The following is a 25,732-nucleotide window of genomic DNA, read 5'->3' as shown; positions in this document are numbered from 1 at the left end:
CGGTTCCTTTAGTTACCTAAAGGCACCCGGGTGGCGGTGCCGAAGGCTTTGGCCCTTTCATGATTAAATGTTAAAACGGCTTGCCATACTCTGTCATTTCAACTAGTCAAAATTATGTTACAGATATCTTAAATGATAATACAAACTATCCAAAATGTAATTACGACTAGACAGAAAGACGTTGTTGATATCTACAATGTTAATTCCGGATAGGCAAACTTAGCTTTTAAATGTTAAAAGGGCTTGCCATACAGGGACGTAGGCTCAGAGAGAGGCTCACCATATTCAAACCAAAATATCGGACTTCCTCTTGGTCCGAGCTAATGACTATGCAATAGAAAGTTGTCCGGCTTGAGGAGTAAAATGTATATACCGATTTTTGTAACTGTAGATAAAACTAACAACCCCACTTTTGTCAAAAGGTGGCGCTATTTAGTCCTCGCACCATGCCCGTTTCTGAAACTTTGCACGTCTACTGGCTAATAAATGTGATGTATCTGTTGAGTTTCAAGCAATTTCAATTTCAATTTGACTGTTGAAAAGAAGTGCGCCGATTAGATACTCAGGATCGGTATCGGCTCTGACACTGCCATCTTTGACGAGGCTGATTCAAATTCTATATTGTGCATATACTATTCTATGTAAGGCACAAAGGCACAAAAACTTTCTAAAGTACCATAAAGTTTTTGTGTACTGTATTATAAGTGTTCTGAAGCTATTATGTGATATAGAAATTAATATTTAAGTCATTAAATTCAAGAACACGTATACTTTTCCCTCTCTGCGCCTGTCAGTCATTCTCCATTCAGCATTCAAACAGCACGTCGCATTCGGTTACAGTCAATGATGAAACGATCTTCAAGATGATTCAATGTTAATCCTATTATACTGGGTCTTTAAGATAAAGGTCTAAAGGTCTATATTTTCGAATGAAGAAACTTTTTCTTGCTGGACTTTATTGCTGTAACTTAATCGTGTTACTTTCTACCGGGTGTCAGACGCTGTCGGTTAGATCACAACACTAGAGTCAGAGCACTATAATTGTTCTTCACGCACACAGTAACTGAAATTTAAAACCTTTAAAAGAAAAGGCTCAATAAACTATTGCATAGATAGATAATGTATAATACACTGTTCATAAATATGTATTTCCTTTGTGCTTTGAACTTTTCAATACGGACTCACTGCGCTGTAACTTCATGTGGCTTCAAGCACATCATTCTCCGCTCGGGATGCACATAAGTGCTTTGTGCTGCACCGTATTAGAGCCGTAATATCATAATGCAGTGACGTAATGACAGATTATTAATTGCCTTTCAATTATATGTTGCTGCGTCATTAAACATCTGTCCTATGCATTTCAAACATTTATAGCAGCCATGGCTATATCTTTTTATGATTTTTGTTATCTTGTTTTTCATGAATGTATTTTTTAAAAATAAGAGCAATGTGTATTATCTATTATTAATATAGTTTATAATAGCATTTTTGTCATAGATTATGACAAAGTAATCATATGATCCACCAGCGAGGAACCAGCAGAACAGAGTGAACATTCTTTCTGTTTAGTTCAATCCTACTTAATAGGAATTTATTTAAAATGCTCGCTCTACTCCACACCATTAATGTCTTGTGCGGACATCCGTATTTTGACTTTCGGTTTTAAGTAAGCGATTTAAAAGCTCCCAAGTCCCAGCGGAGTCACACGTTGATTAACCGGTGGGAATATACACAATAGGCCTACCTGATATTGAACACAAGAGGGCAGTATAGCACTACGTATGACTCAGATTATTATTTTTTTCTGAATTTTACAACAATTCTGGCTGTTTTTGAACGTAAACATAATTCTTAAATGAAAAAAGGGAAAAATTGGGGAAGTTATAATATTTGTATAATTTAATTTAGAAACAAATGATGTATAATTACATTTTTAGAAGATATGAGGCTTTTAGTGTTTACTTTTTTCACATTACTTTAATCTTTTGCCATAGTTGCACATGTCTACTGGCTAATAAATGTGATGTATCTGTTGAGTTTCAAGCAATTTCAAGCATGCTAAGAGTCCCAAAAGCATCAAAAAAGAATGTTAAAGTTTGTTTTGTTGCCACGGCAACAGTATCAAAGATATCAAAAATTCATTCACAGGTCTACATCTGCCGTGTATTTACATTATACAGATGAAGTTTGAAGCAAATCGGTTAAAAATAAGAGAGTGATTTCAAAGCATTTTGAAAGTGACACACTTCCTGCTGCCAGTTGGTGGCGCTATAATTTTGACTCACAATAGTCACATCCATGTGATCGGTCTCTTACAGCGAAAACACTGCTGAAGTTTCATCAAGATCAGTTAATGTATGCTGAAGTTATAACACACATCCTGTTTCATGTTTCTCGCCATAATTTCGTTTCCTCGCCACGGCCAAACCGTTCGAGATATCAAAAATCCTGTGGCACTTTTTCATCCTTAATGTCTTGACTTCACGCTGATCGAGTTTCGTCGAATTTGGTTCAGTGCTCTAGGAGCAATAATTTAAATTCCATTGCATGTGTTTTAAACACAACCCTAAATAGCCGACTTCCTGTTGGGCTGGGGTAAAAAGTAAGAGTGTGAAGTATATATGAAACGATGAGATCTATATGTGTACCAAGTTTCATATTATTACATGCAAGTGTGTTTGATTTATGGACCAAATTTTCAGACCAAGTTTATTGACCAAGTTAATCTGATTAATAAACTAATTATATAAAACTATTGTCAATTCACTACAATTAAACTAGTTATATGCCTTTACTTATAAAAAATAAAAATAAAAACTTATTTAAAAAATACCAGGCTTGAGAAATGTATTTTCTTTATGCAGGTCATACACACAGCAGTGAAATGGTTAAGCCCCCTCCCCCTGCACACACACACACACACACAGACAGCCAGCCAGTCAGCCAGCCAGCCAAAGACACAGAGACACAGAGACATGTAGGCTCAGAGTGGCCATATTCAAACAAAAATATCTGACTTTCTGTGGGTCCTAGCTAATAAGTGTCAATTAGAAAGTTGTCCGGCTCGAGGAGTACAATATACATACCAATTTTTGTAACTCTAGTTAAAACTAACAACCCCACTTTTGTCAAAAGGTGGCGCTACTGAGCCCTCACCACGCCCGTTTCTGAAACTTTGCACATGTCTACTGGCTAATAAATGTGATGTGTCTGTCGAGTTTCATGCAATTTGAAGCATGCTAAGGGTCTCAAAAGCATCCAAAAAGCATCCTAAAAGAAGGGTAAAGTTTGATGCGTCGCCACGGCAACAGTTTCAAAGATATCAAGAATCCATTCACAGGTCTACATCTGCCGTATGTTTACATTATACATATGAAGTTTGAAGCAAATCGGGTAAAAATAAAAGGGTGATATCAAAGCATTTTGAAAGTGACACACTTCCTGCTGCCAGTTGGTGGCGCTATAACTTTGACTCACAATAGTCACATCCATGTGATCGTCCTCTTACAGCGAAAACACTGCTGAAGTTTCATCAAGATCAGTTAATGTATGCTGAAGTTATAACACACTTCCTGTTTCACGTTTCTCGCCATGATTTCGTTTCCTCGCCACGGACAAACCGTTCGAGATATAAAAAATCCCCTCGCAAACTTTCATCCTCAATGTCTTGACTTCACGCTGACCGAGTTTCGTCGAATTTGGATCAAAGCTCTAGGAGGAGTATATGACATTCCATTGCGAGCGTTTTACAAACAAACCTCAATAGCCGACTTCCTGTTGGGCTGGGGTAAAAAGTAAGAGTGTGAGGTATAGATGAAACGATGAGATCAACATGTGTACCGAGTTTCATATTATTACATACAAGCGTGTTTGAGTTATGGACCAAGTGTTCGGACCCCGTTCCAGGGGGCGCTGACGAGCCGCCCTACCACGCCCGGGTACCAGCTTCAGCCCGGCTCTGATGGCCGCGGGTTCTGACCCGTGTGCAAAGTTTCAAGAGTTTTCGAGCATGTTAAGGGCCCCAAAAATGCCCAAAAGGTAGCAGAAAAATAATAAAGAAGAAGAATAAATATAGCTGCGAGCAGCGATGGCGGGCCCAAGCCGGAGGCACCGCAACCCCGGTTCCTTTAGTTACCTAAAGGCACCCGGGTGGCGGTGCCGAAGGCTTTGGCCCTTTCATGATTAAATGTTAAAACGGCTTGCCATACTCTGTCATTTCGAGTAGTCATAATTATGTTACAGATATCTTAAATGATAATACAAACTATCCAAAGTGTAACGACTAGACAGAAAGACGTTGTTGATATCTACAATGTTAATTCCGGATAGGCAAACTTAGCTTTTAAATGTTAAAAGGGCTTGCCATACAGGGACATAGGCTCAGAGAGAGGCTCACCATATTCAGACCAAAATATCTGACTTCCTCTTGGTCCGAGCTAATGACTATGTATTAGAAAGTTGTACGGCTTGAGGAGCACAATGTATATACCGATTTTTGTAACTTTAGATAAAACTAACAACCCCACTTTTAAGTATATATATGGTGCCTTTAGTGTTATACTGCACGACGTGCAAAAACTTAACCCCCGCTTTTTTAAGTATATATATATATATATATATATATATATATATAAAGAGGGTTATTCTGCACGACGTGCAAAAACTTAACCTCCGCATTGACTGTCGAAGAGAAGTGTGCAGAAGAGCTTGCATCAGTGAGGGCTTTGCAAAATATATATACATACAAACACACACACACACACATATATAAATGAGGTTAGTGTTTTACAATATTAAGGAAAGCAAATGTATTGAAATATAGCACATTAATTTTAAATTCATTCAGCTTCAATTACCAATTTGTAGTTTACCAATTTATCTTACTTTTATTTAAAGCAAACTATACATTTAAAAGATTAGGGTTATATGCATATTTTGTCATTTAAAAAAATACAAAATTGTTATGCAAAAAGACAAGGACTTGCAGAAAAAATCTACAGTCAGCAACACACACACACACATAAACGCAGACACCAGCCCCCCCCCCCTCCCCCCCCTCCCTCTTCCCCACACAGACACTGATAGAGACAAGATACACATCCAAACTGCAATATCTGACTTTCTTTTGGTCTGAGCTTCTTACTGTTAATTAGAAAGTTGATCGGCTTGACAAGAACAATATACGTGGCATGTTTTGTAACTGTAGGTAAAACGAGCAAAGTTAACACATTTTATGTGTCCTTTTTTAGTCATAAAATTATTTTCCTCGCCACGGCCAAACCGTTCGAGATATCAAAAATCCGTCCGGAATTGAGCATCCTCAATGTCTTGACTTCATGCACACCGAGTATGGTGGTGATTGGTAAACACATGCGTTGTAATTTGATGTATTTCTCCTAGGAGATTTATTCAAACAACACATAATTCCCAACTTCCATTTGAACTGTCTTAAAACTTAGAGCAGAGATGGGCGCAGGTCACGCAAGTCTCAAGTAAGTCTCAAGTCTTAACCGTCAAGTCTCAAGTAAGTCCCAAGTATTTTTTTTTTTGGGGGGGGGGGGGGCAAGTCAAGTCAAGTCACAGGCTATGTCAAGTCAAGTCAAGTCTTGTAGTAGGTTAAGTCAAGTGCAAGTCAAGTCACCTTATTATTTTAATTTTACATGCAGAATCTGATCTTAATAAAATGAAAAGACAAGATAAGTATTTGCCAGTAAATTACAATAATTTGCATTGTAAATACTCATGTTCAGTAAAATACACCATGGAATCAAACAAAATTGTAACTTCATAAAATTATTTATTTTTCACTTCTGCCAACAGTGTGTTTGAAATGTTTTAAATTTTCAACATTGAGTCCATAAAACAAATAAAAGCTTAACATCCTACAGACTCTCTGAACACCTTCCTCTCTCTCAAACACAGTTTACAAACAATATTAAACTTTGTTACATTTCTCCTCTCTCTCTCTCTCTCTCTCTCTCTCTCTCTCTCTCTCTCACACACACACACAGTGGCGGTTCTAGACCATTTCAACTGGGGGGGCCAAGCTGGGGCCAGTTGTACTGTTAGAGGGGCCAGTTACATTTAGACCTTATCATTTTCTGCACTGCACTGAATGCATAAATAAGCAAAATACCATGTTTATAATTATCCAACAATTTGCATTTCCATTATATTTTTACATTTGCATTACATATATCAGTCTGTATTTGAATTTCCATTTTATTTTTTTACATTGAATATACAGTATGTATATATATATATATATAATTTTTTACAAATTAATCTACGATTTTTGTGGGTTTTTTTTTTTTTTTTTTTTTTGCAAAAAGATCAGCAAATTATCCTCTAAACTGGCCTTTTTAGGGGGCTTTCCTCTCAGGGTGAATGAGCTTTTTTATAATTGTTTTTTTCCTGACATCTTTGAAAGACAGAAGCAATAATTAATGCATCCTTGGCCAGGATATAATTATAAAATATGACATGATTTTAAAAGTGACCTATAATATCGACTATGCAATACACTTTAATTTATCTAGTGCTAATAAAATTATTAAGCCTATTTGGAGAGAGAGATGTTTTAAAATCGACTATGCATTACACTTTAATTTATCTAGTGCTAATAAAATTATTAAGCCTATTTGGAGAGAGAGATGTTTATAATGTGACAATATGTCAGTCATCGTGATTCGTGTAATAAGATGACTAGGCCTAGACTACTTGTTCTGAGCAGGTGTTGTCAGTGAACAGGCTGTAAAACTGTTGTCTAAGTTACAGACTGATACTAATTAAATGGGAAACGAATCGATTACCTAACGTAACCTCGGTTCTCTCTAGATGAGGGAACGAGCATTGCGTAAGCTAGCTTACGCTACGGGAAAGATTCATCTTACATCAGTCAAGTTGTCATAGTTTTTGTCAAACAAGTTGTGAATTTGTTGTAACATTAAAACAGGAGATCATGACTTACTCCGTGCTCTAAGTGATGTTCGGAGCTCCAGTGATTAGTTTCATCTGTGGGACGGGTGAAGAAACTTTCGGAAGATGTTGTAACAGAATCATATGAACAATTCCAGGATATGCTTTTTTTCATTGGTTGTTTTTTAAATTTTACCCAGATACAATAGTGCCCTTTTCTGATTGGCTATTAAGTAGCACTTCTCTTTTTTTGATTGGCTGATGCGTAGCAGGGTCGACTGCTGAACTCCAGGCGAGACGCGCTTGATTCTCACGTGAGAGCGGCGCGGCCAGAGAAATTGCGTATATTAAATATATTATTAATAGTTTTTCCGCATGAGAAATACAATGTGTGACGGGAGTGTGAGACAAAAGACTGAAACGAGTGACTGTCATGCTCAATGCGTGACACACTATAAAAAAAATATTTCACACTGACTCCACATTTAGGGGGGCCACAAGGGGGTCCAAGCTTGTTGTCGCAGGGGCACTGGCCCCCCCCCAGGCCCCCGCCTAGAACCGCCACTGCTCACACACACACACACACACACACACACTTTCTCTCTCTCTCAATAAGCAAAAACATGACTGCTAAAGGTTGTATCAGCGATGGCGGGGTAACATCACTTAACATCACGAGTGATATTCCCTTAGGCCACGCCCCCTTGTCTCCCCAAAGTATTATAAGCAATCATGCGCATCCCGTGTGCAGAATGATGCACTTGAAGCAACACCAAGTCACAGCACGCAACGCTTCACATTGAAAAGAACATAGCGAAGGGATGGTATCTATAATCTATGTTTAGTAGGGCTGCACGATTTGGGAAAATGTCATATTGCCATTATTGAGCCAATATTGCAATTGCGATTTGCGACTCCAATATAATAAAATGGTTTCATGAGTCCAACTTGCTTGGTTCTAAAGTAAAATGCACACACAGATTAATGTTTATTTCTCAACTCAAACTAAAAACAACAACAACAACAATAAATGATTGATAACACCTATAATGATCAATAAACCATCAACCAAACCAACATTACAGTGATTCCATCAATTGAAAGCCATCAACTTTTTAAAAAATTATTAGGCTTAAAAAAAATATATAACAGCTTTTAAATTAAGTGAACTTCAAACAATCCCCACATAAACCCATAATAAAAAACATATTTACCTGTGCCCTTCCTGTCTTAACAGGTACAGAAATTGAATAAAGTTATCAAACAGTCTGCGCTGCCTGAATCATAAATTATATATATAATAATCCTTATTAAAGCTACAAAAGTTCTTTACTCAAGATCAGTGAGTAATTTTCTAATTTCCCTTTGTTCTTTTAACTTTACTGAAAGAACGCTTTATTCGCTGCTGGCCCTTTAAGAGCACCCGTTGCCGAGACGCGGATCTCACACGCGCCTCATAGCACAACCCTTTAATCCATAGACTTTTCTTATGTTATGAAGATACTAGACAAAACCACATTTTGGCATAATTGTGTGTGCTATTGTTCGTTCAAGCTCGAAAGAGAACTGTTTATTCTGGGCTGGCACACGGTCAGTGCATGCGCAGCTGATGCCAGCATCTCACTTTTTCTTGGCTTTCTGTGCAACAACAAGTGTTTTACAATCACACAGTTACTACAACCAAAGTAAAGTTAAAGTAAGATGAATTGGGACCAAGAGCCCAACTAAAGCAAACACTGATCACCACAATGGTAACTTAAAATGAAACATATCAACATCTAAACCTCATCTAAACAATGTAAGGAAATTACATTGATATAAACATGAGTTTTAAACACGTTGGCCACATTTGACCTAGTTTTTAAACTTGTACGACAAAAAAAGAAGTCATAAAAACTTTAATTCTGGCTCCTCAGTGGACGTCTTTTCAACATCCGACTTTTGTGACGCAGACGTTGAAAAGACATCTTTTGGACATCATGTTGTTTAGTGGGCAGTCTATCTAATGTTGGCCCACCAGTAGATTTGAAATATTTTTGTAGTTTTGGCCAGATTACTAGTTTTGAATGAGTGATCTGAAAGGTTTTCATTCCAAAATGAACGGGTCCAGATCGGATCCGGATAGGGTCTGCCGCGGATCTAATCTGGATCCGCAATCCGGATCTGTTCCGGATCCGTTGCGCTGTGCAAGTGGACTCCGTTCCGGACCTGGTTCTTACCTCCGCGGCAGATCCGTTCCGGATCTGTTTGCTATGTGGGTAATGTCTTATGCAATCATTACTGCATCTCAAACAGTAATACCATAAAGATATTCAAATTACCTTAATAGTCCTTGAAATTGAAGCTGGCTCTCTCATGTACAGGGGAAGACCACGAAGAACAGCAGACCCATAAGTGGTTAGATCTGTGGTCTGCCAAAAAGACAGGTCATCAATAAGACATTTTAACCCATTTAATCCCAAATTTTGCAAAAAACACAAAAATATCCAAATCAAGTATCTTTAATGTGCGTGTGGGGTGTGCTTGCGTGCAGGGTTGTGTGGTGTGTGCGCGTGTGTGTGGGTGTGTGATGTGTGTGCGTGCAGGGTTGTGGGGTGTGCGTTGTGTGGTGAGCATGATTTGAGTGTGGGGTTTGTGGTGTGCGGGTGTGTGATGTGTGTGCGTGGTGTACGTTGTGGGGTGTGTGGTGTGCGCGTGATGTGAGTGTGTGGGGTGCGTGCGGGGTGTGTTGCGGTGTGTGTGATTTGAGTGTGTTGGGTGCGTGATGTGTCTGGGGTGTGTGTCTGAGTGGGCTGTCTATTTTAGGATGTGCTCTCCATAAATGTTTTTTTAAGGGCCCTGTTGTTGTAAAAATACAAACACAGTCTGGATGAATGCAAGGAAAATAACCTTTACCTGCTTGCCAATGATGAAGCATTGCATATGTGCACTGCAGATGTGAAAATGTACAAAAGCAGCACTGCATTTAGCTTTAAGTCTGAAAAAAATAAAAAAAATAAAATAAAAAATATTAGTCTTTGAAATTGAAGTTGGCTCTCTCAAGTACAGGGGAAGACCACGAAGAACAGCAAACCTATAAATAGTTAGATCTGTGGTCTGCCAAAAATACAGGTCATCAATAAGACATTATTAACCCATTTAATCCCATTTTTTCCAAAAAAACACAAAAATATCCAAATCATGTGTCATTAGTGTGTGTGTGCGCGTGTGTTGTAAAAATACAAACACAGTCTGGATGAATGCAGGGAAAAGAACATTTACCTACTTGCCAATGATGAAGCCTGTAGCCTGTGTCTTGCTGCAGATGTGAAAATGTACAATAGCGACACTGCATTTAGCTTTAAGTCTGAAAAAATACCTGAAAAACAAATAAATAACGTTACAAATGCATAAATAAAACATAGTTCTATACACAGAACAACCATACTTCAGTATGTATTAGGGTTTTCTAAAAAGTACTTGTGCAAAGTACTAGCTGCTAACACGATGGCACACGTGCTTTGAATGGAAACTAACTCAGAACTAGCCTAAATGATCAGTCACTCTGTGATAGCAAAAGCACTAAGTTAGTTGTCAAGACTAGCTGTCTGTTGCAGTCAATTATCACACATATATAAAGAATGCAACTGGAATTTAAAAATATTGAACATTTAAAATATTAAACAGGAACATAGGGTTGCCACCTATGTCTGATAAAAAACCGGGACATATCGACAACCCGCCCACCGGGAATTACATTCGTTTCTAACATGTCGAGTGCGAGGTCTCCCCTCTGTGCCGTGCACGCGGCCGCGCGCTACACAGTTTGAACATTCACGTAGCCTTTCGGTTTCGGAAACGAACGAGTGCTTAAATTTCCCGAGGCAAGTTATTAAAAAGAAGGACAAATGACAATCCTGGTAAAACCGGCACAGGTGGCAACCCATGCGATGCTTAACCGTGTGGTTCAACGTTAAAACCGCATGCCAGTTGGAAAGGAATGCTAATCACTTAACGTTACTCACAAGATATATTCGTAACCTAAATTTGCTAATTACCTCACAACACAAATAAAGAAACTAACTTTGATTCACTCACCAATTCAATGTCGTGACTCGTGGCAGGGGAAATTCAAAAGCCTGGTAGAACTCCTTTGCGCATGCTCAGACGATTGACGCTGTTCCCTCTTGCTCGGCCAACATAATATTTTTTGTGCAATGTTAAAAATTCTGTGAACACCGTTATTTATTTTCTCCTGATGAACATTTTGTAGTACAGTCATGGAAATCATGTAATCATTGACCAAACATATTTTTCTTTTTTGACACAACCATTATGTTGATCCAACATGTATATCCTCATTTGTACAACTATTTGCATCAATCATTTTTTACAGTGTATGAAAGCAAACTAATTTTCGATTTCATTTAGCTTTGAAGAATGCCGCGTCTGACGTTGGTTCAACGTTAATTCGATGAGCAAATCAACGTTGTTTCAATGTCATGAGAGACGTCGTTTCCACATTGATTCAATGTCAGTTTGCTGTCTGGGTTGTTCAAGTCCTTTGCAACCAGATCAACTAAACGGTCGTGTCTGGCCACATACAGTCCTTTATAATTGTAGCATCCATTTAATATGTGAGCAACCGTTTCATGCTCCTGCTGAGTTGGATGTAATATGCAGTAGGGTTCATGCTTTGATGGGTACCATGTTGCCAGATTATACTTTGTTGGGAGACACTGTAATCTTGCTTTAATCATGAATACTTTTAATATCATCTGAGATTGAAGAGTTTTTCAGTACAGAATGAGACACTGAATGGTCAGCGAATTGAAGTAATGCAAGTTTTCCTTGTAGTCTGAGGCCCGTCCAGCGCTGTCCGTTCTGGGTTTGTCTGAGATGAAGAATTGAAGCTCTCGCATGCTTAATCTGTAGTTGGTGAGGTGTACTGTCGTTATTGAGGATCGCCAAGGTGGAAACCAGCGGATTGGTGATTATGTTATCGTCGAGTGCAACTACTTCTCCGTCGAGTCCAAGCCAGGACAGCTGTATTCCTATACGGCCACAGAGCTTGTTTAAGTCCAGCCAATCAGAGCGCGCTCCAAATCCGTCTAACTTTCCGTTCTGCTTTAGTTTAAATCCAAGAAACTGAGGCTCGTTGGTGGAAGCGGCAGACGCTGTAGACGTAAAAACAGCGATTCACGTGCTAATTCTCTAACAGTTGTATCGTCATTATTGAGCATATTTAGAAGATGTCCTGTTCTAGAAGCGGTGTAAAGCCATTCGATGTCTATTCCCGTTTTAAGACAGAAGACATGTTCATTCATCCCCTGCCTACCCACATAGCAAACAGATCCGGAACGGATCTGCCGCGGAGGTAAGAACAAGGTCCGGAACGGAGTCCACTTGCACAGCGCAACGGATCCGGAACAGATCCCGATTGCGGATCCAGACTAGATCCGCGGCAGACCCTATCCGGATCCGATCTGGACCCGTTCATTTCGGTCTGAAAACCTTTCAGATCACTCATTCAAAACTAGTAATCTGGCCAAAACTACAAAAATATTTCAAATCTATTGGTGGACCAACATTAGATAGACTGCCCACTAAACAACATGATGTCCAAAAGATGTCTTTTCAACGTCTTTGTCACAAAAGTCGGATGTTGAAAAGACGTCCACTGAGGAGCCAGAATTAAAGTTTTTATGACTTCTTTTTTTGTCGTACAAGTTTAAAAACTAGGTCAAATGTGGCCAACGTGTTTAAAACTCATGTTTATATCAATGTAATTTCCTTACATTGTTTAGATGAGGTTTAGATGTTGATATGTTTCATTTTAAGTTACCATTGTGGTGATCAGTGTTTGCTTTAGTTGGGCTCTTGGTCCCAATTCATCTTACTTTAACTTTACTTTGGTTGTAGTAACTGTGTGATTGTAAAACACTTGTTGTTGCACAGAAAGCCAAGAAAAAGTGAGATGCTGGGATCAGCTTGTTGATGATGATTGCTAAGTCACAAAGTGAGCATTTGATGTTGTGTTTAGACTTTAGTCTTTATTTCTGCCATTTATAACCACCTATCTTGTGGAACTGTGTTATTTGAACCGGTACCATTAAAATTAGAACTTATTTGAAGGTGAATAAAAAAAAGCTTGTTTAAAAAATGTTATTAGGAAATTTACCATATAGTCACACAAAGACATCAAGATTATGCGTATGTATCACAAGAACGGTGACAATAAAAAAAGCTTCATGCTGCAATGCATGATGGGTAGTTTTCAAAGTACAAAACATTCTTGATTCCCAAGCTATTTTGTTTTGGTTGTCACCGTTGTTGAGAATCATATGCAAAATCGTGATGTCTGTGTGTGACTATGTGATATATTTGCTCAAAACATTGAGTACACATGATTTTTATTGACCTTAAAATAAGCGATAATTTTAATGGTACTGGTCCAAATAACACAGTTCCACAAAATAGGTGGTTATAAACAGCAAATATAAGGACAAAAGTCTACACACATCATTAAAAGCTCGCTTTGTGTTTTTGTCATCATCAACAAGGAGCCGATGACAGCCGATTTTACTTTTTCTTGGCTTTCTATGCAACAACAATAGTGTTATACAAACACACAGTTACAACAACCAAAGAGAAGTTAAAGTAAGAAGAATTGGGACCAAGAGCCCAACTAAAGCAAACACTGATCACCACAATGGTGACTTAAAATGAAACATATCAACATCTAAACCTCATCTAAACAATGTAAGGAAATGACATTGATATAAACATGAGTTTTAAACTCAATGGCCAACATTTGACCTAGTTTTTAAACTCGTACGAAGGTTCGATGAACGTCTATATCGGACGTGCAGAACACGTCAAAAAAACACGTCATAAAAACTTTAATTCTGGCTCCTCAGTGGACGTCTTTTCAGCATCCGACTTTTGTGACACAGACGTTGAAAAGACATCTTTTGGACATCATGTTGTTTAGTGGGCAGTCTATCTAATGTTGGCCCACCAATAGATTTGAAATATTTTTGTAGTTTTGGCCAGATTACTAGTTTTGAATGAGTGATCTGAAAGGTTTTCAGACCAAAATGAACGGGTCCAGATCGGATCCGGATAGGGTCTGCCGCGGATCTAGTCTGGATCCGCAATCCGGATCTGTTCCGGATCCGTTGCGCTGTGCAAGTGGACTCCGTTCTGGACCTTGTTCTTACCTCCGCGGCAGATCCGTTCCGGATCTGTTTGCTATGTGGGTATTGATATAAGCTTTTTGCTTTGGTATTCCCGTTTCTACTAGCCAAGGAAGTATTCTTGCCAGTATACACTTCAGATAGACTGCAGGTAACAGGGAAATATCTCTCCAGGTAGACGGATCGTCAGGAATATCATCTTTTTTGGGAATACGGTGGATCAGGGCCCCTTTCCATGATTCTGGAACTTTACCATTTTCCAGACAGATGTTAAATATATTGGTCAGAATTGGGCACACCGTTATTTTTCAGTGTTTCACGCCATCAAGTCCACTTGCTTTATTATTGGGGAGATCATTGACCACTTTCTCCACTTCAGTGACAGTGAACAGCGAAGTGTTAGGTTGGCTAAGTTGTACAGGGAAGAATGACCCAGCCCATGATAGACACACCTTCAAGCCTCACAGGTGCGCATTTAGAAGTGTAGTAGTTCTGCACAGATGGCACATTATCCGCGCTAACTGGTACACTTGGGTATGTACTGTTGTTAAGAATAATCTTGATTGCTCTAGATTTTCTATTCTGCCATAGATATGTAAGTTTATCTTTGCCCACCTGCTTTTGTGTATGGGTTTCACTCCGTGGCGCTCCCAGTGCTGGCTGAACAATGTCCCGTAAAAAACGCAACTCCGCCTCGATCCAGCCGGCAAGGGAGTCCGCGGTTTGGGTCTCAGGGTGGCCTCCGCTGACTCGCAGCATTCTCTTCAATACACGGACTGTGAACTTCAGGAAAGGTAGTCCAAACTGTCTTTCATTTCACACACACACCAGCAATGATAGATCCAGTCTTCTGTACGTGTTCTTTGGTCACAGTTATGTCTTCAGTAGTGCTTCTGCTCGATCTTGTACGTCGGCCAGGTTGAGGTCTCTCGTCTGCTTGTTACACAGGTTGGTGAGGGCTTCTGGTAGATCCGGCATGACAGCCTTTGGCACACAGGACGCTGCGTACTCTTCCACAACAGACAGGACTACTGGTTTGATGATCTGCTCCTCTTGTGTGCAGCATCGCGAGAGGTTGTTGTAGAGTTGGGCTTGCTCAGCAGCGGTCAGAGGGGGGCAGAATGACCTTTCCAAGATTTTCCTTTTTTATATTGTTGAGAGTTGTTAAAAATGATGTCCTTGCCCTGGTGATACTCCACTTTCTTTAAAGAGTCCTCTCTTGGGGTGGCCCACGTGCACTTGTTGGATGTTACAGCTATCTCTTCTTTTCTTCATTGTTATGCTGCCATATGCTGAACAACACACGACACATGGGAGCCGCTCTCACCAAGTCCAGCTGAGCGATTGCAGTCGGCTCCCAACACAAACCCCTCAGATAACAGATCACTCGAAATTGTCTTTTAGACGCATGCATTTTCTGTAAAGCTGCTTTGAAACGATATGTATTGTGAAAAATATACTACAAATAAATGTGTATAAAGCTTGCCGCAAAGCAAAAGAAAAAATGTGTCCGGGAAAAAATACTCGAGGAGATATTTTAATTGTTTCAAGTGTTTCTGAGTGTGTTGGCTGCAAAGATGATTATGCACTCAAAGAAATGGTTTTGTGGCAATGTTCTTTTTACCCAAATATGTTTTGTTAAAGTAACACACATATATTTCTTTTACCACCAAAAAACTATTGTATTGCATTTAATGAACTTTTCCACTTTACTTAATTATCAACTGTTAAATAATGTAAAGGGTTTAATTTCACGATAAAAAACCTGGATGAGACCATTTCCAGTGTATTGGATGAAGATGGAGTGTGAAGAAAGTAGCAGGTGCATGGCCTCAGAGAAAATATAATGCTAATCTAAAGGCTAAGTCTTTCATTTCTGTGAGTATTTCGGGAAGTCTGTTCTGGAATGCTTTAAATATATTTCAATGAAAAAAAAATATTTTGTCTGCTTGTTCAAACTTCTTCGAATTAGCTCAAGCAACACAAATGCTGTACATTTTGTCCAAACTTAATTTGATTGAGTTCAATCTGCTTAAATATATAAAATTAAAGTTTACTTAATCCGTTTGTGTTGGATTACATGAATTATTTGTGTTGCATTAACTGAAACTGGGCGGTGCTTGTTAGTTCCCAGCATGCTTTGCATTAATCTGAATTTAGACAGATTAAATGTTGATTAACTGTCATTTGATGTGTTTTTTAGAAAATGAGGTGAGAGGAAGACTTTATAGTGTGTAAATGTGTTTAACCCCTTAGGTATCGAAATTTGGTACTGAAAAACAAGACATGTTTCGATACTCGATAGTATCGATGCAATGTATCAAACAGCAAGCCAACATTGAATAAACATTGTTGTTTCATCTGAATCATCATTATGGTTGATATTGACATTTCTGAAATTTCTTAGCCCCACGTTACATACTTCATATAGAAACATCTCACAGCACGAATGTACCAATGTCTCCTGTTTAACTTAAATGCTATTTTTTTGCATTGTGATTTTATTTTCTGTTTTAGGTGCTCTTACTCAGCAGATGGGGACAGACGCCGTCACCCGATTCACATGTGCCAGACCGGGCAGGAGGGACTGGACCACAAAATATATTCAGGCGTCAGAGGACATTGAAGTGAAGTGTAAATAAAGAGGCTAATAAAAATGAATTTGTTTGTGTGGTGTGTTCAGTGTTTTACACAAGATTTCAAATGTTCCATTAGGCTACTTTTTAACATCCTGGCTGTAGGCTAGATAAAGCAGGCTATTTAATTTATGGCATTACATTTTAAATTAACATTTAAAAACGATTGAAATTCCATTGAAATCACGTTGATCCTTAGTTCAGTTGAAATTTCAACATTGTTTTAATATTCCTGATAATTGAAATACCATTGAAATTCCGTTGATCCATGGACAGGATTTCAATGTGGTTTCAATATTAAATCAGGGTGCAAAGTGATGTAGAAACAACATCAGAGTTCAATACTGATTTAATGACTTAGCTTAATGTTGACAACAGAATGTTGATTTAACAGTTTCAATGACTGTTTGCTATTCGGTCGGTACCTAAAATAGCCGAGTACAAATCAGCATAAAGTTTTAACATCTACTCTCGTGTGACGGAAATCATGCTGACACTTGAATAAATTATGAGAAATTATCACAAGTTATTGTTGAATTGAATAGATGCACATTTTAAAACATTAACGCTGTTTAACGTGTTTAATAAAAATGCTCTTTATTTATCAAATAGCATCAAGCAGGGCTAGACGATGATTTTTAGTCACTGCAGTAGAGGTGGGTCGTATAGCAGCAACACACTGTGAGATGATCATGACTCTCAGTAAATGATCAGGCTATCTTTGATCAAAACACCGTTTAGGAGCCGCAACCACAGAAATCTCCACGAGTGTTTCACGATGCTCATCTTTCATCTGGAACAAAATCATACAGTGTGTGCCAGCATTAGATATGTGACCTCTGCTTCTTATCTGACCTGGGTCATCCAGGTAAGTTTGCAGATCTTATACATGCACAAAGAGCTGCATAACACACTAAAGAAAAAGAAAACATGAAAGTGCATCATATGATCCCTTTAATACAAACATAATGAAGCTATTATTAAAAACATGATTATACACTCAAGCTTCCATTGTTTGTTTTCCAAAAATGAGCTTGAACTGTTTTTTTTTTTGTCTGATAATTATGAAAAATGAATCTTTCATTAGTGTTTGTCTTCCTCTGCCAGGCCCGGTTCTACGGGGGTTTTTAAGCACCCTCAGACTAAATTTGTATTAGCGCACATGTAAACGAGATTCTGCCGACAAAAGAAACACAGACGGATTTCACACTCATACATGTAAGGCCTTGTCCACACGGACACGGGTATTTTTATAACCGGAGTTTTTCCCTCCTGCGTTTAAAAAAAAAACCTCTGTCCACATGAAAACGCAAAAACCCGCTATTAAGCGCTGTCAAGAGCATGCAACACCAGCAGGCGGCGATATAAACCTAACCGTAAAGCCACGTTAGCCAATCAGAAGCCGTCAGTGCTGCAAAAACTCCGGTTTCACTGTCTACACGACAACACTGCAACCGGCGTTTCAGAAAATACCCTGGCAGGGGTTTTCAAAAATGTTCAGTTTCAGTGTCCTGATAATGCGTTTCCGCGTGGATGAACGGCCGAACCGCGTAAAAAAGTCAGTTATAACAATACCCATGTCTGTGTGGACATGGCCTAAATCATAACGTGATTTTTCAAATCAGAAATTATTTCATTATGCTTTCATGTTTAATGCACTGGATTGGTTGTGTCCTTTCGCGATCGTGATACATAGGTGAAGCTCTTTAATTGCCCACTTTGCTTGGGTGTGCGTCCCGCTCAGGAAATTCGATAGCTGACTTTTTAGAGGCCTTTAGGTAGCCTAAAAATATTAATAATTCATTTTTAATCATGGACATACGACATTGGCTGAAGAAAGCTCAAAGCTCTACATCACAACAAGACGAAATGACACCGCCTGCCTTCACTCTCAGCGCAGGACACCCATTCAAACACCGACGATAAATCCCAGCAAGTGCTGCGGCCGATCGAGTGACCAGCATTTGACTGTCTTAATGAGTGAGTCATTTAATCTTTAAATCAGCTGTTTAAATGGACTGATTCATTGTCGTCAGAAACTAGATGTCTAAAATGTAGTCAGTTTTAGTTTCAATACTTCACACATTTGCAATACTGCTGATATTTGGGGGAAAAGCACTCTGTGTGTAACATTTCTTAACTATATCATATGATATAAATGTAAAGCACAAAAGCTTGTTCAGGGACATAGGCTAGTCGATCATGCAGATCACATATCGTTTAACATAACAGCAATTACAATATTGTCGTAGACACTAGGTATTGCTCAGCCCTATTTTGAGCACCCTCACTATTTTCAGAAGCACCCTCAGTGAATTTGGTTCTAGAACCGGGCCTGCCCTCTGCTGGTACAACACACACACTTTCAGGCTCTATAGTTACTCTAAAACTCCAACATTTTTGAGTTTATACTGTGCGTTTATACAAATAAAAAGGTTAATCTATGAATGAGAAAGTGTAATTTGCTGTGAAATAAAAGGTGTTTCACTGCCGCCTCATCAGGTCTGTCAGAGGATGGTTGAAATCTAAATGAAGTCTTAATTTCTAACAGTGAAGTCACTGTATCTTCAGTCTCTGTTGATTCGGTTGACCGTGAGTCTCTGTAGTGGATCCTTATTCGCCATCAGATGATCAGCAGAACATCAGACTGTCATCTATAAATCCTAAAATAAAACACACACACAGTCACATATGCAGTTTGAGATATTACATCTGTCACATCTTTTCATAAGAAAACTAACTAGATAATCTATATTAATTCCTTCTCCAACATGATAATATAGCTTCTATCTGATGCTCAAAGTCACTTTACAAAATCAAAAGCACATGAAAGGTCACTTTCACACAACGGACAGCTGATCCAGAACCAGCTGAAATCATCATTACACTCACTACAGATTTAATATCAGTTAATAACAACCCAAATCTCAGATTATCACACACAGTTAAAGACAGTTAAAGGGGAAAAGCTGAAAATAACATTAATATTACTCTCACAATCAGTCACAACAGTATGAGCAGAATTAAACTAATTTATATTCTCTCACACACACACACACACACACACAGTTACTGAATCTGAACCATTACTTTTATTTCTAGTGAGTAAATCAGCCATTTGAACTTTAAATGAAAATGATGATGAAAATCGTAAAGAACTATTCTTACTGTAGTGTCTCCAGTTTATAATGCGAATCATCCCTCAGATCCTCCAGCTGCTTCACTCCTGAGTCTCCTAGTTTATTCCAAGACAGATCCAGATCTGTCAGGTGTGAGGGGTTTGATCTCAGAGCTGAAGCCAGAGCAACACAACCTTCATCTGTGACTCCACACTTACTCAACCTGTAGAGAACAATGACACACATTAAGCCTATATCCAGAGATAAACACAACACTTAAACTATAAATAACATAATGCTGTCCAGGGGCGCCATAAAGGGGGGGGTAAACGATGACGATTCTCGGGGCCCATGACTAAAAGGGGGCCCAGAGAAGCCCTCAATAAAATTGTGGTTCTAAAAAAATATATATGATTGTTAAAATTATTAACTTTAAATTACTATATTTGCTGTTTCTTGGTGTCAAAAAATGATTTTGTTTAGGAAACAAACGTCCATGGCCCCTCTCCCCCTCTCAATTATCATAAAATGGTTCAGTCCGCCCAAATTGTATCCAGGCAACGTATTTTTACACTCTGAGTGTACACTCTGAGGGCTTGAAATCGTTCATCCTCGGATGCTAATCTTGCGGTGCCACGCGCTGTTACAAAAAAGCTGTGCACACAGCTTAGACACAGCTACAGGTAAGTGAAACGAAGTCTTGGCGGTCTTGCGCACCGATCCGTTGAGTTGATCCGTTTCAGCGCACGCTCTGATCGCACTAACTTCGCCTCCGTTTCCCTCGTAAGCTGATATTAGTATTTAAACATTCTCTATGATATCAGTCTCTTTCTCTCTCGAACATATGTAAGCTAGTTATAAATTATTTAGACTTTTAATAATTATTGCTTTATTTTTAAAGTTTGTGGTTAAGAATCGTGTAAAAAAATCCCTTATTTTGGGGATGGAATCCGGGAAATCTTCCTTATTTTCAATGTTCAGTGTTGACAGCTATGGCGTACGCACGCTTTGTAGATAGATAGTTTCAGATAAAAAACTTAGTCTCAACACAGTTGAGCTGACAAACAGCAGTATATTTACAACAGTCTGAAACAGGTGTAGGCTGAAGCTCTTGCTTATAATGCCTATCCTTTTTTGAAAATATCTCTTATTTAAAAAGTAAAAGTAAAATAATTATTGTCTTACATTATAATCTTGACAAACAAATCTAAAAAAAATTTATTTCCTAAGCAATACATTTGCACCATCCCAAATACAACAAAAACAGTTTGTTAATTTATCGCTCTTTAAATTGTTTCATTTAGTTTCATTGCATTATTTTTAAATAGTTTCTTTAACATGCTAAGTGTCCCTTCCAATTTAAATTATTGTCTATAATCACTCCAAGAAATGTAATCGCTGACACCCTTTCTAATTTAACTTCATTAATCATTCATTTACCTATTTTATTCGATAAACGATTACCAAATACAACACATTTTGTTTTCCTTAAATTTAATGTTAGTTTATTCAAATCAAACCAATATTTAGCAGTACCATTTATTTTTCCATTGTATCTAGAAGTTGTTTCAGATTGTCACCATGACAAAATAAGTTTGTATCATCTGCAAATAATATCAATTTTAGTACTTTGGAAACCTCACATATATCATTAATGTGTAACAGAAAAAGCAATGGGCCCAGCACAGAGCCTTGGAGAACCCCACATGTTACCTGCACCAATTGTGACCTGCAATTATCTATTTGGACATATTGATGCCTTTTCTCTAAATAATTACTTATCCAAGAGTGAGCTACCCCTCTTGCTTCATTTTTTTTTCCAGTTTCTCTAGTAAGATCTCTAGATCTCCTTTTCTCTGGAAAAAGTCAAATGCTTTTTAAGATCTAAAAATACCCCAACTGTGTATTGGTTATTTTCTGTTGCGTTAGATATTTTCTCCACAAATCTTTCAACACATGTGAGGTTGTTCTAATACTTCTAAACCCATATTGTTGCTTGCTTAGTATATCATATTTTATAAGAAAATCATTTAATCTTGTGTAAACTAATTTCACCAATATTTTTGAAAATTGTGAAAGCAAAGAAATGGGCTTATAATTTGAAAAGGTATCTATCTCCAGTTTTATATATGGGTATAACTTTTGCGATTTTCTTTTTTTTTAAGGAAATATGCCATTTTAAAGAGACAAATTGCATACATGTACCAGGGGTTTCTCAACACACTCGATAATATGTTTTACCACAGACATATCCATGTCATTCCAGTCAGTTGACTTCTTATTTTTAAATGATCTGACAATATCAATTATTTATTTCCATCTGTTCCTCTTATAAACATTGATTGCTTATTTACACTACTCATTTCTCTTACCATTCTACTTTTTTTTATTAATTCCTACGTATCTCAATACGTTTCAATTGAGCAGGGTGCAGCGGGTGCACGGCTTTGCATTACAGAGGACAAATTACGAATGTGTGGACATGGGATGGAGTTCAATTGTCTGATTGACTTAAATAGATGGGCATGATTTTATGTAAATGAATATGAAAAAAACAGCTGTGTGTGTGTGTGTGTGGGGGGGGGGGGGGCTGTTAAGATTCTTTTCATAGGGCCCAAAATCCTTAGCAGCGCCCCTGCGGTCAATATGAAATATATACAAATACTCATCAGTTCACTTTGTTAAATTGCATCAGTTAGGATTAGGGGATTTAATATACAGTTTAAAATCATTATTTCTATGGAGAGTCCTCATAAAACATGGAAACACAATGTGTGTGTGTGTGTGTGTGTGGTTAATGTATTTGTAAAAACTAATCACATTAGGTCTGCCATATAATAATATATAGGCCTATACAAATATCTCTGTATGAACTACATATTGTCACACAGTGTGAACAGTGGCAGAGTTTGTGAAACAGAAATCTCTTTATTTCAACAGAAACATGAGTGTGACTATATACTGGACTGTTTCAGTGCCTTCAACACAACCAATACACTTTATTAGTCATTGTAAAAATTGCAAAAGAGGTGAATGTAATGAACAATCCGTGAGATATTTGGCATGCTAAATATCTGGACCTGTCGGCGATTCAAAATCCTGCTGTGTGAAAAGTGTTTTGACTGAAAACTACATCGGCGATCACCGGCAGCCAGTGAGAGAGCAAGATACAGAGCAGCAGGGAGTTCGGGGAGGAGTTATAGATCACATATCAACATGATATGGCATTGTTTCAACAAAAAAAGCTTCTTCTCGGTCTATTTGGACACAATAAATGGAAGAAAAATTAGTAGAAATTTGGCAGGAGCACTCGTGTCTGTTTCACCAGCTGTACCACAACCGGTTCGAAAAAAAAGTCTCACGTGAGAACTCCGGTCTTGCACGTGTGGTGTCGCGCGTTGTTTCCTTTTCATATCTCACGCGTGTTTGTTGTGAAATGTAGTTTGCGTGCAGCGTGCTAGACAGAGTCTGTCGGCGATTTTTCTAAAGTCATGCAGTGTGAAACCTTCTGTTACCGATCAATCGTCCAGTGTGAACACAGCAGTGACTGAATGCTGGCCAAGATAGTCATGCAGTGTGAAAAGAACAGCGTAGGGGTGGGCGATATAGCCTAAAAATTATATCACGATATTTCAAGAATATTTGCGATAATGATATTTATCACGATATAGAAAAAATATATATGAAACAATGTTTTATTGGTGATTGCAGCTGGCTGGCAGCAGCATTAGTGCAAAAAAAGTATAACATAACTCCTTATCATTTTATTTTAACAATAACTACAGTAATACATTAACAATATTAACAATCACTTTAGAAGCCTGCACAATATTGTCACCTAATAAAATTAACCTAAACTTTGAAGTACAAAAAATTTAAACAAACAGCGGCAATCCAAACAAACCTTCAAAATGTAACAGTTGCCTTGCATAGTTTTTGGATTAGCATCAAATGAGGTATACAATACCTAATTTATACAATAATTGTATAAAATCGGAACATTTAGGGAAAAAAAACATTTAGTGGGGAATAAATAAGAGACAATTGTAACACTAAATCTGGTAAAACTTTACACATTGCTCTTTGTATTGTACATTCATGAAAAAAAACAAGGTAACAAATCAAAAGGATTAATTATTATATAGCCTAGTCTACTATAAAATTGAGGCATGTTTAAAATGAATAGCACAGCTGTTTAATGAGGCAGCAACTGTCATGGTTGGTTAACCATGATCCATTCGTGTGTGCGTGTCTGCACTGATTGTCATCACCTGGACTGATTACCTGATTATTACTTCATGATCATTGTTACATCTGTTAGTCGTTAGTTCTGTCTATTTAAGCATTTCCTGTTGGGTTGTTAACTGTCGGATCATTGTTATTGTCACCCGGTTCTTTGGCCAAGAGGCCTTTTGTGTATCTTGTTTTTCTGTTTCTCCTTCTACCTAGGTTCCTGTTCCCTCCAGCGCCCCCTTGGATTGATTACCGGGGGCTGAACAACATCAGTCCAGGTGATGACAATCAGTGCAGACACGCACACACGAATGGATCATGGTTAACCAACCATGACAGCAACATATGATCGATAGGACAGAACAAAGGCTATTAATAATCTTTCATTGCGCAAAAGTATTATGATATGAAAGGCTCCAATATATCGCACAGCGCTTATGCGCATCCCGAGCGCTGAATGATGCGCTTGAAGCAACACGGAGTCACAGCGCGCACGCGCAGCGCGTCGAGTACTCCGCACTGAACAGTTCAAAGCACAAATAAGGAGAAAAAAATATTGATGTGTAGCGTCGTGTATAATATACAGCATCTAGCTATGCAATCGTTTATCGAGTCCTTTCTTTTAACAGTTTTACATTTCAGTTACTGTGGGCGTGATGAACAATAGTGCTCTGACTCTAGTGACAGACACCCGGCCGGTAGAAAGTAACATGATGATTTAGTTAACGTTACAGCAATAAAGTCCAGCAAGATAAAGTTGTTTTATGCGAAAGCATAGAACTTTTATTTACAAATATAATAATAGTAACATTGAATCATCTTAGAAAGAGTTTAATCGTGTTGACTGTTGTACCCGAACTGCGGAAACTCTGAAGGAAGATTAGGCGAATGCAAAATGTACGCTAGTAGGGAAGTGGTGAAACGAGTTTTCATGCATATTTGACAAAAAAAAATAATAATAATTGTGTTGTTGGAGATCTGACCTCTTGTACTCAAACAACTTCCATACTATTGAAGTAGCGCCCTTTTTAGGAACTAAATCTTGATCTGATCCGGAGGCTGACATGCTGCTGTGTTGTTGTGCACGCGCTAAGTAACGTAAATACGCCATACGTCATCATATCATCAATATCGCGACATGACAATTTTTTATCATGTAAAATTTTATACCGGTATTATCGTGGACGGTATGATATGGCACAGCCCTAGAACAGCGACCCGACTACTTTGAAAATCATGCAGTCTGAACTCGGCATTAAATGTGTGTGTGACTGTGAGGAAAACTGGAGGATTTTACAGCTGACAGTTCTACTCCTATCAAATCATTGAACACAATCTGTATTTTCCCTTTAACAGTATAAATGTTTATATACATTCACTATAAATGCATATATTTGATATTTTCTCATACAAATGTCATAAAACCGGTAGCGTAGAACACAAATCTCTGTATCTTCAGGACACTGACAATAAAGATGGAGAGTGACAGAGAAGACAGAAACTCTCGTAGCTCTCCTCAGAAAAACGCTTGTTACACACACACACACACACACACACACACAGTTTGATTGTGTCGGTAGTTTCTGGCCAACCAAACGCCCGCAGCGAGTCTCGGACTGACACATCATGGGGGAAGCCTGACACACCT

The 25,732-nt window shown here is 38.3% G+C and overlaps 1 protein-coding gene and 1 long non-coding RNA gene across 3 annotated transcripts in view; both read right to left on the bottom strand.

Annotated features, from left to right (window-relative positions):
- Positions 1-9,250: 9,250 nt before the first annotated feature.
- On the bottom strand, positions 9,251-11,019 carry LOC120475724 (uncharacterized). Its single transcript, XR_016168898.1, has 4 exons — positions 10,996-11,019; positions 10,184-10,276; positions 9,814-9,895; positions 9,251-9,329 (listed from the first exon to the last, which is right to left on the bottom strand). It is a non-coding gene; the product is annotated as an uncharacterized LOC120475724 (long non-coding RNA).
- Positions 11,020-17,669: 6,650 nt separating this feature from the next.
- The window catches only part of LOC148997164 (NACHT, LRR and PYD domains-containing protein 3-like), a 77,147-nt gene continuing 69,084 nt past the window's right edge, over positions 17,670-25,732 (bottom strand). For both annotated transcript variants that reach the window (XM_089118571.1, XM_089118572.1), the window contains 2 exons: positions 19,901-20,074; positions 17,670-19,395 (listed from right to left, as the gene is read on the bottom strand). In XM_089118571.1, the coding sequence (XP_088974697.1) occupies positions 19,383-19,395; positions 19,901-20,074 (187 nt within the window). In that variant the 3' untranslated portion in view covers positions 17,670-19,382. The remainder of the gene's footprint in view (positions 19,396-19,900; positions 20,075-25,732) is intronic.

This window comes from Pimephales promelas, chromosome 2 (genome assembly GCF_988280905.1).
Source record: "Pimephales promelas chromosome 2, fPimPro1.hap1.1, whole genome shotgun sequence".
In the NCBI taxonomy this organism is placed as follows: Eukaryota; Metazoa; Chordata; class Actinopteri; order Cypriniformes; family Leuciscidae; genus Pimephales; species Pimephales promelas.
This window is presented reverse-complemented; position numbering and strand designations above follow the sequence as displayed.